This window comes from Mesoplodon mirus (assembly GCF_964341445.2).
Source record: "Mesoplodon mirus genome assembly, chromosome: 1".
NCBI lineage: Eukaryota > Metazoa > Chordata > Mammalia > Artiodactyla > Ziphiidae > Mesoplodon > Mesoplodon mirus.
The window spans coordinates 82,600,705-82,612,180 of NC_138976.1; the positions used below are offsets into that span (position 1 = coordinate 82,600,705).

An 11,476-nucleotide genomic window follows, 5' to 3' on the forward strand; every position below is an offset into this window, starting at 1 on the left:
ATAGCATCTTTTTCTCATTTCCTAACATAATGTCATATTATATCTCTGATATATTAATTATATACATATTTTAAAACATGTTCTGCTATTCACTACACTGTGTCTTTTTCCTCTGAGATCCATTAGCTTTGTTTTGATCTTTCTTCAGATATTGGAGGCCGTCCTCAAATATATAGTACCTTTGTCTGTCCATTCATGTTTGAGTGTGACTGAAAGCTCTGTGTGCTTGTGGGCTTATTGACTGGTGGTTTTCTCCATAGCGTGAAGTGGTGAGGTCCTGGATGTTCTGCTGGCTTATACCCAGATGCCAGTTAAAATATTCCCTTCCTCCCCCGCATTGGGACTGTTCAGCTCTCCCAGAGAAGTATTCTCCAGCCTCCTCCCTGGGCGTAGATGCTAGATTGTACACACTGGGGCACTGGGGTAGGTAAAGGCAGCTGGGAGAGGGGTCTTACTGCTCAGTTTGTAGGTTTTTCAGCTAGCCCCCTGCTTTTAGTTCCTAGCCTAATTGCCACCTTCTCTTGTGCGTGGAAGTTCCATGAGCTTGGAAGCTATCTGGTTAATTTCTCAGCAGGGTAATTCTACCATCTGTACTGGGTCATCTGGCAGCAGGGAGAAAGGAAGGTGATCTGGGGTTCTGGGGTTCTAATTACTCCTGAGAAACACTTTCACCCAGTACTCTTGGTTTCACTCCCATGCCTCATTCCTGCTCCCGTGTCTCCAGGCATCTCCAGTTCCAAATTCATGCTGGTTTCTGCGGAGACAAATCTGCTTGTTTCCTCCTGGCGTCTCCCTCTGCAGGCATCTGCACTTCCACTTGTGATCTGCCGAGTCAGTTTCTCCTCTTCCATCCCATTCCCTTTCCCCAAATGACTCACCTCTCATCTTTTGAGTCTCCTTTCCCTCTTTGGAATTTTATATGATTTTATAACTTCGTTCTCATTTTAGATTTACTTAGGTTAGAGTAAACCTAAATTCATGCGCGGTTTCAATCCACACTCTCTTTTTAAAATGCTGCTTTCTCTTGTTATATCACCATAGAACAAGTTGGGAGACACAGCTTTGCATGCTGCTGCCTGGAAGGGTTATGCAGATATTGTCCAGTTGCTTCTGGCAAAAGGTAAAGTGTGCTTAGTTTATCTGGTCTTTGCTTACCCTGAAAAATAGGCTACATCCACTTATACCACTTGAAATAGTAGGGAAAATAATAGGCTTCTTATTTTAAAACTGGAATTTTGATCTCTACTCTGTCTGCATCACAGAGTTGTTATGATAAGATAAAATTGAGGTGATTTGTGTAAGTTTTTAATTTTAACTCAAAAGCTTGGTAAGCTTTAAAATCACATATATTACCCTTAGTAAGAATTTATTGTACATTTCTGCAGGATTAAAGGGCCTCAGAAGGAAGGGGTGTGTGTGTGTATATGTGTGCATGCGCACACATGTGTACGCACACATACAGAGGAGACCTCTCTAAGAAAGCTGTATGGGTAAAGTTGCTGAGGCCCCTGTTCTCACAGGAAAGCTTGATAGATAACAAAGAATGCTGTGGCTGCGATGTCCTGCTTTGAGCTGAGCAGATGCTAGATGTACAGAAAATAAGAAGATACGTTGATTCTCTGTTTTTACACAAGTCAGAAGCAACAGTGAAATTATGGACTCACTATCCATTCATCTATTTGTCCCACAAATATTAGTTAACCTTTATAGAAGGCCAGGGATATCACCCCGTCCTGCACCCTGGTCCAGAAGGCTGTAATATAGGATGCTTGAATCCCCAACCTACATGTCACATGGATGCAGTATCATCAAGGATCCTTGGAACAATGTTGTGGGTTATATGAGAGGAAATGTTTTTGATTTAAAGGATGTTGATGATGTAAACTCCAGGTGCAAAAGATCAGACACCTTGAGGACCACTGTAGTGCCCCCCAAAGGTACGCCAACATCTGCACTGTCTGCTATGGCAGCCACTAACCACACGTGCTCCTGAGCCCTTGAAATGAGGCTAGTCTGAATTGAGATGTGCTGTAAGTGCAAAATGAATACCAGATTTTGAAGACTTAGTAGAAACAAAAAGAGTGAAGTATCACAATAATTTTCGTATTGGTTACATGATGAAGTGATAACACTTTGGATATACTGGGTTAAATGAAATATATTATTAAAATGAATTTCACATTTTGAAAACGTAGCCACTAGAAAAATTTCAATTACATCTATGGCTCACATAATTTTCTGCTGGGCAGCGCTGTTTGAGAGGGACGCAGGAAATGGTTGAGTTTCTTCTCTAGCATCCTGTCCCTGAACATTTCCCATCCTGACAGAAATCATGTATGTGAGTTCTCAAGTGTAAAGTAAGGTATGCTTAGTCACAGAACTATGAACCTGCAGGATTTTTGACCTGTAGTACAGCGAGAGAATGAGGTTTTCCCTATAACCCCAGCTGTGGATATCTCAATCTGTTCATGAGAGATTTTCACACACAGTCACTGTATTCCTAATTAAACATACTATTCTTTTCTTGACAGTATTTTTGTGCCTTTGAGTTTTAGGAGATTTATATTTTGTTTACTGAAGAGGATGTGGTTGTAGAGAAAATGGCACTTTCAGACACTGTGGCAGAAAGTGTCAATTGGTAAGCCTTCTTGGCAGGCAGTCTAACAGTAGCTAGCAGAATGAAAACATACATATCCTTACATTTCAGCACCACTTCTAGGAAACTGTCCTTCAGAAATGCATATAAAAGATGTTGTTCAAGGAAGTTCATGGCAGCATTGTTTGTGATAATGAAAATTAGGAACAGCCTAAACACCCCTCAATAGAGGAGTGGTTAAATAAATTTTGGAGTACCCACAAAATGGAATAATTATAAATATTTACATAGATTGGGTTATAAGTATGTGTACTACTAAGGAATGAATACGATGATATATTATTAAGTTAAAAAAATCAAAACTAGTGGTTACCAGGGAGGAGAGGGAGGGAAAGGGGTAAGATAGGGGTAGGGGATTAAGAGGTACAAACTACTGTGTATAAAATAAATAAGCTACAAGGATACATAGTGCAACACAGGGAATATAGCCAATATTTTGTGACAATTATAAATGAAATATAACCTTTAAAAATTGTGAACCCCTATGTTATATACCTGAAACTTATAAATATTGTACATCAACTAAAAAAACAGGAAAATATCATTGGCAAAAAAAAAATCAAATTACAGACTAATACATGGAGTATGATTTTGTGTATATGTCCACATATGTCTGTGAATGCATTCTTGCACATAAGGGAGATGGGAACTGATGCCCACTTGTTGGGAATGGTCACCTCTGGGGAAGGTAGAAGATGGGGAAGGAAGGGGTTAGTTGAAGGCTGAAATGAGACATAAGCTTTTGTTCAGCATACATCTGTATTTTTGAATCTTTGACAGTGAGAAAGATTTATGAATTCTGATGTAATTTATCACATAATAAAGACATGGAAAAAAGGGCGTAGAAGATGGGCTGTGGGAACAATGGATTGCCTCTAGATTTTAGTGTTACTAATTCTGCTAATAAGCATGAGAGTATACTGAAGATAAATATTAATCTCCTGAAGCTCAACTTACATGGTCTTTTCTAAAGACCTTCTTGAAAAGAAGAGGCAAAGGGTGTATTGAATTTAATCTCCAAAAACTCATGCCAAGGCACGTTGAGTCTAACTGATTTACCGTCCACAGGGACAGTAAACTCCTCACTGAAAAGTTCACGTGCAATTCCATAGGGACTCGAAAGGAAGGCTATATTTTAATTGTGTATAATTATTACAGGTGCAGCAATAAGCTCCCTGATTAAAGCTGCCAAATATGCTATTACTGTTTTGAGAAAGTTTTACTGTTTGGAAAGAGCCTAGTTCGGGGCCAGAATGGTTGTCTAGTTAGTTCTGCCAAAAGTGATTAGTTTTGACGGAAAGAGGATTGGCTGCTATATAATTAACACTGCTGTTTGTTATATAAGAAAGTTGTTAAGAGAGTAAATCCTAAGAGTTCTCATTACAAGGAAAAAAATTTTTGTATTCTTTTAATTTTGTATCTATATGGGATGATGGATGTTTACTAAACTTACTGTGATAATCATTTCGTGATGTTCGTAAGTCAAATCATAATGCCGTACACCTTAAACTTATACAGTGTTGTGTGTCAATTATATCTCAATATAACTGGAAGAAAGAAAAGAAAAAGAGAAAAAGGAAACTAAAAAAAAAAAAGTATTGGCTGCTACTATAGAGTCTTCAAAACACCTAATTTGCTTTCTTGTGTTGGGGAAGGTGCTAGAACAGACTTAAGAAACAATGAGAAGAAGCTGGCCCTGGACATGGCTACTAATGCTGCCTGTGCATCTCTCCTGAAAAAGAAACAGGGAACAGGTACTTGATTTTAATCCTTCTTCCTCCTGATGCCATCATGACTAAGAGTAATTGATTTAATATTAGGGAAAATTTTTTCTTGGTAAATTCTTCAGGTGATTCTAAAGTTAGATTTTATATCCTTGGTCTGAATCAGAACTTCAACATGGAAGAATACCTTTATGCAAACAAATTTGAAGAGACATCGATTTTTTGCTATGATTAGTATGTTTCTTTTATTCCTTGCCATCAAGTTCTAATTACTTTACTTTCCATTACAGTCCTTATCTGAGAACCATTGTTTCCATATTCTCATTTCAGATTTGTTTTTATGAGTGGTTATCGCTAAATATTTTTTAAATTATGCATTCAAGAGTTTTATGATTATATTTTGTTTCTATTTTAAATGAGGGTATCAAAATTATTTGTAATCAAAATTTTGTAATCAAAATTATTCTAGACTTTGTAAATGTATCGGTATCTCTTCACAGTTCTATGCGTGGTTTTTTAAAGATAAGAGTGTATATTCTTTTTTTTAAAATTAATTTATTTTTGGCTGTGTTAGGTCTTTGTTGCTGCGCACAAGCTTTCTCTAGTTGCGGGGAGTGGGGGCTGCTCTTCGTTGTGGTGCACGGGCTTCTCATTGCGGTGGCTTCTCTTGTTGTGGAGCACGGGCTCTAGACGCGTGGGCTTTCGTAGTTGTGGCACGCAGGCTCAGTAGTTGGTGGCTTGCGGGCTGTAGAGCACAGGCTCAGTAGTTGTGGCACACGGGCTTAGTTGCTCCACGGCATGTGGGATCTTCCCAGACTGGGGATCGAACCTGTGTCCCCTGCATTGGCAGGTGGATTCTTAACCACTGCGCCACCAGGGGAGTCTGAAGATAGAGTGTATATTCTTAAAGATAATATCTATTGATGTGGGAGAAGAGGTTTGAAAAGTTCACATGCAATTCTATAAAAATGAAGAGTTTGTGTCGTGGTTTTGAAAAGGTGTTAAAGGAAAGAAGAGGTGTTAAACACATTTGCACTGTTCATGATTACTATTCAGAGACTGGCTGTTGATTTGACTTCTCAGTATATAGCCTGCTGAATGTGCTCCCCTAGATTCATTCTAATATGGTGATTCCAGAAAGGAGTACTGGGAGTGGCAGGGTGTGAACTCTTCTTCCCATCCACCTCTCCTCTGTCCCTCTTTCATTTATCATCAGCCTTCTGGCCCATGAGAAACCCAGAGAGGTAGAAAAAAAGAAAGGTGGAAGATGCTTGGTTGGAGGGAACATTTGATCTCTTTTTTTCTCACTTCTCAAGCCTTATTCTACTTAATTATCTCATGTTTGGCACTTTAATTCCACTTTGAAGTATAAGCCTGTAATGGATACATTTTTACTGCCATTTTCTAGAAAGGAACTAGTATAATGGAGGATTCACCTTTTGCAAGTCTTTGTATTGCTACTCATCATTCTGGACTTTTTTAGTATTGCTTTAGAGTCAGAAGTTTAGACTGATTCATGTTGGTGGAGAATCACCAAGACAACTTTTTAGAAATTTCCATTATAGAGGCTAAGTTCATGTGTTTTCATTTTATCCTTAGGGTATTATCATTTTCAGAGTTCTCAAACTTGGGTAATGAGATACTCATTTCTGTTTCTATCATTTGAATCAAATTCCCATTAATGTTTGAACCCTTGGAAAACTTATTTCTCCCTCAGGTATCCCTTGATTTATGAGAAGAGTCAATATTATGCTGTCCCATATTCCATTTCTAGCAGAAGCAGCAAAGTACATCAGTCCCCTGGTTTCCTGCTTTAGTCAATTAAAAAAAGCAAACAGCCCCCCTCTCTTCATGGCTTCCCAAGGGAACTTCCCAGAATCATCTTCCTTACCTATCGTCAAATTCCCATCATAGTTCTCCACACAAATCCATTGTTCCGTTTGTCCCTTATTTCAGATAAGTGTTTGTTCCAGATTCTTATTTAACCTCAGTTCAGGTATAGTGTAAACTATTAAGCAGTTAGGGGTTTCTTAATTATTTAAGCCATGAATGTTTGCTGGCAGTGCAAGTCTTTCTTTAAAGTGATTACTCATGCATAGATGTGTATAGGTTCTACCAAATGAGTGAGAAAGTGTTTACCAGCTGAGTGGTGCTCCCTAGCTACATTTTGACTGAGAAGCCATATTTGCAGCCATGTGGGAGAAACACTTTTACTTGAGGTGGACCTCTCACACCCTGCTGCCTTGGTTGGGTCAGGAAGAAGGACTATGACCTAATTTCCTTTCTCTGCCACTGACTTCCTGCTGCTATATGGGTACCTCCAAAACATCCTGACTGAGGAGTAAGATTTCTTATGAGCTAAAGGTTATCAGAGTCTCATGCACACTCTGAGTTTGATGGTGATAGACAGTGAAAATATCACACCTGCTCAGACCCCAGAGAGCTACATCCAGAAGCCTCCACATGAACAACTGGAGCTGGAAGAGACAGGTGGCAAACTTTTCTCTTTTTCTCCTCATTTTTCTGTAGTCTTTGTAGAAAAGGGCAGGGACGTTGGTGTTCTGTTTCTCTGTTTACTCCAAGTTTCTTTAGTTTACCTTCCTAAATGTGTGCTATACTGATTTCAGTAATGAGGGAATCTTGGGGCCTGGCACACAGAGCCAAGAAATGAATTTTTGTATTTCATTTTTTCATGTTACCTTTTTCTGTTTTTTTTCTTCATTTGCCCAATTATCCAGTTTAAAAAATTTTAATTTGTATTTTGATCCTAGTTGGGATGAGAGTTTGAATATTTGGCCATATAGCAAATTGCCAGCATGAACTCTAAACCAGAAAAGGTATATTCTGATATCGTTGTCCACTTTTAAAAACACATCTTGAATTTCTTATATGGACAAAATAATTTACATGTTACAGTTACCATGAAGGGTAACTTTATGATATAGGGTGGGGTCAAGCCATACTTGAGGATTGAACCTTTAAGTTCTTTTTCCAATTTTTAAAAACTAGGGTATAATTTACATTAAGTAAAGTACATAAATCTTAAGTGTACATCTTGATGATTTTTTTCTTTTACTGTGCTTACACTTTTTAAAAAAATGCATTAACCTGATTTAATCCACACTGAAATTAACCTTTTTTTTTTTTTCCGGCTGTGCCACACGGCATGCAGGATCTTAGTTCCCCAACCAGGGATTGAACCTGGGCCCCCTTCAGTGGAAGTGCAGAGTCCTAACCACTGGACCGCCAGGGGATTCCCACTGTGCCTAAACTTATTAACCATAACCCAGATGATAGAGGACACTTCCCACACAATAGAAGCCTCCCTCAGAATCCTCTGCTTCTCTCACCATAGATTAGTTTTGCCTGTTTTCAAACTTGATATAAATGGAATCAAACAGTATGTGCTCTTTGGTGTCTAACTTCTTTCACATAACATGTCTATGAGATTTATACATGTTATTGTGTTTATCCCTCCACCATTTGTTTATTTATTTGTTTGTCTAAGTTCTGGTGCTTTGGAACATGGCAGGGCAGTGAGATTGAGAAAAAAATGGAAGTGAGGTAGGGGAGGCTGGGAAGCACTACTAGGGGATACATTACCATGATAGTCATGCCCTAAGACGGGCTATGACGATACAGCTCATTATCAGCACTTGGCCATATGAGAAGTTTCCAGAGAAACTGCCTCAGAGCAGTCCATGGAAGGAAGGAAGGAGAAGTTTATTTGCCTGGCTCTCACTTTCTATTTGGTCAGAATTTGCACGGTGGCAAGTCATCTTTCTCTTGCTTAAAGCAAAGTGCCGATGTAACCACTGAAGGACAAAGAATATCTCCAATATCGAAAAACACAGGATTGTAGTAACAAGGTAGAAAGGGGAAGAGCTTTACTATTTGTCTCTTTGTCTTTAGCTTAAAAGGCTACTTTTATCAAGTTCATGGCCAGTCCTGAAGTTTGTGGGTGTGTATGGAACAGAACAAAATACCTTCCTCCCAGGTCTCCAGAACTCCTCTTAAGGAGAATGGAGAAGAGTACAGTCAACCCGGAGACTTCTAATAGTTTGGAAGCTTGTGTGAAGTCGTTGAAGGCCACCTCTGTTCTGCGTAAAGCCACTTGTTCTTTTACCTTTCTTTCTCTCTCTTATATAAGATAAATCGGTTTCTATATCCCTGCCCTCTCCCCTGCCCCTTCCTTTTTTTTTTCAATAATCATTTTTCTAAACCTATGAAGACTTAAAAAAAACTACAGTATCATCAAACATCTTGTGATGGTCTAAATTTACCATTTTCTCTTACATGTTTGTTTATTCTTTGCTTATTTATTTTTTTTTAAGTAGGGTCCAAACTGATAGCTATGTCTCTTGTTTCTTTGTTTTTCAATTAATGTTTCCTTTCCCTCTCCTTTTCCTCTTTGTTTAGCCTTGCAGTTTATTTGTTAAAGAAACTGGGACAATTTCCCTGAATATCCCAGTGTAGACATTGCATGCGTGCATTCCCATGGTGTTGTCATGCTCCTCTGTCCTCTGTAGTTTTGTCAATTGGTGTTACATCTAGAGGTTTGATTAGATTTGGATTCTATCTATCATCTATCTATCTGTCTATCTATCTATTTTAGGGATAGAGGGAAGAATACTTCATAAAGAAAATTGTGTTCTTCTATCAGAGGCACATAATATCTGTTTGTCACTTGTCCTGCAATGTAAGCATCCATGGATGATCATTGTCTAGATTCATTATTTCACTAATGGTTGCGAAATGGTGATATTCTAATTTTGTCACTCCTTTCTTGGTTAATAGTTGGAACATTCTATAAAGAAAAATCTTCCCTTATCAACTGTTTGGTTACTCGAGCAATAGTTTGTATATAAGTGGCAGAATAAAGGCTTGATTTTTGCCTTTTAAGAGTTTTCAAAATAACCTGCTGGTTCCCTATTATTTTTCGAAGGGGGCCAATGAATTCTCTTTGGTGTGTGTTGAAATATTTGCTGTGTTTTAATCCAGCATAGTTTCCTTACTGGTAGCCTATCTTTGGCTAGTGGAGGCCTCTTCTGGTTGGATCCTGAGCCCTTTTAAAATCATGCTGTCTTTGCTAGGATCCTTGTTTTATGGCATAACAAGAGGTTTCAGGTCTATCTTTTACAGTTTCTTCCCCAGACTTGGAATCAGTCATATCTCCAATGAGCATGGGCTTATAGTATTTAGAGATCATGTTCTGGGTACTATATATAACACACATTTTTTTTTTTTTTTTTTTTGCTGTACGCGGGCCTCTCACTGCTGTGGCCTCTCCCGTTGCGGAGCACAGGCTCCGGACACACAGGCTCCGCGGCCATGGCTCGCGGGCCCAGCCGCTCCGCGGCATGTGGGATCTTCCGGGATCGGGGCACGAACCCGTGTCCCCTGTATCGGCAGGCGGACTCTCAACCACTGCGCCACCAGGGAAGCCCTATAACACACATTTATTGAGCTCTAACAATGTGCTTATACTTGCATTTCAGTTTTCCCCTTAAAACTATACCTCGTGTAACCTGTTGCTATAGGAATTTGACTAGACAGTTTGAATTTGACTGGACAGGTGAACAGTTAAAGGTCAGATGTCTTCCTTTTGAACTCTGTTTAAGGTTGACTTAACATTTGGTGGGGTTCAGCTCTTTCTATTTTAAAACTTATTTTTCATTTCAGTTTCTTTTGCTTCTGAGTATACTTTATCAATGTTTTCTAAAATGAAACTGAAGCTTTTGTGTTTTCATTCTCTTTCTTTTCCTTTTCCCCCCTCTCATTAGTTATCTTTCTACCCAGTGACCTTGCCCTCAGGTAAGGCCACAGGTTGTCGACTGACTGAAGCCACCTGTGCACTTGTCATTGGGAGAGGAGGTTGGAAGCACAGTTGTCAGGGTGGACGGGCTTCTGGTGTGTTCCACATTGGTCATGGTGCATGTGGCTGGTCGTATTTTGTTTGAGATAGACTAATGGTACCTCAGCACCATGTGCTTTACTTTTCTGCATGTCTAGGTAACATGCAGACAAATGTATTTGTCAGCCTCTGTGGCAACAGAAACTAATCAGTTAGACTGGAAAGCAAAAGTAGAAAAATATCCTTGGAGAAAATACAACCCCTAGGTCTGAGGGAAGATTACAGTGTTTTGAATTGTCAGGAGCTTTGAAAGTGAAAACAAAATCTGAGCCATTTGTAATTTCTCTGTTTTGCTTTTCCCCCATTCCTTTTAGATGCAGTCCGAACATTAAGCAATGCCGAGGACTATCTTGATGATGAAGACTCAGATTAATTCCTTTCCAGAGCTTTGAGATCTAAAACTTGTGTTGCTTTTGCCATTTCAAAACCTTGTCTTTGCCAGAAGAGTGTTGGTAATGGTAAAAAAAAAAAAAAAAAAAAAAAAAAAGTCTATATGAACGTGGCAGCATTGCACTGTTTGAATAAAACATGTAAATGAATAGTTCTCACCTTTAGTTTGCCAATAAGTGACTGGATATTTTGCTGTATAAAGTACATTTTTGTTCACCAGAGTAGAACAAGAAGATATTATTTCTATTTATCAAGCTTAAAGGAATTTTAAGAATTTTTTTCTTTAAAAAAATCGGGATTTTTTTTTTTAAGTTCTTTACCTCAAGGATTGAGATATTTTGAATGGATTTTTCAAGGGGGGAATGCTTATTATAATAATAAACCGAAAGACTTAATAGAAAATCGTCAGCTATTCTGACAAAAATAAACATTTTAAGAGACTTTATTTCCTTTGTTTTGTGGTATCACTCTTTGCTGGTAAATAAATAAAGCTTTTTATATTTATATTTAGGTAAAGACTGATTTGATTTTTTAAATAACATTTTGTATTATTAACACAGAAGAATCATAGTAGCCAAATTTTCTTTCTTTTTTTTTTCTGGATACAGTGTATTTTATTGATGGTACGTGACAAAGTAGGGCTCCCTAAGCCCCTCCTCTTCTTTAGGGGGTCTGGGATGGAAACCGTGGAGGTCGGGAGATTCTCAGGGTCTTGGGGGATCGAGTTGGCATAGTAGCCAAATTTCTGTTCAGCCTTCTATATCTGCTTTGATTAAAGTGAAGACAACAGTC

General features: G+C 38.6%; 1 protein-coding gene across 1 annotated transcript in view; it reads left to right on the forward strand.

Moving 5' to 3' along the window:
• OSTF1 (osteoclast stimulating factor 1) overlaps positions 1-11,188 on the forward strand; it is a 49,293-nt gene extending 38,105 nt beyond the window's left edge. Inside the window, exons 8-10 of the mRNA XM_082624789.1 lie at positions 1,042-1,120; positions 4,312-4,410; positions 10,609-11,188. Coding sequence (XP_082480915.1) covers positions 1,042-1,120; positions 4,312-4,410; positions 10,609-10,667 — 237 coding nt within the window. The 3' untranslated portion in view covers positions 10,668-11,188. The remainder of the gene's footprint in view (positions 1-1,041; positions 1,121-4,311; positions 4,411-10,608) is intronic.
• Positions 11,189-11,476: the final 288 nt, after the last annotated feature.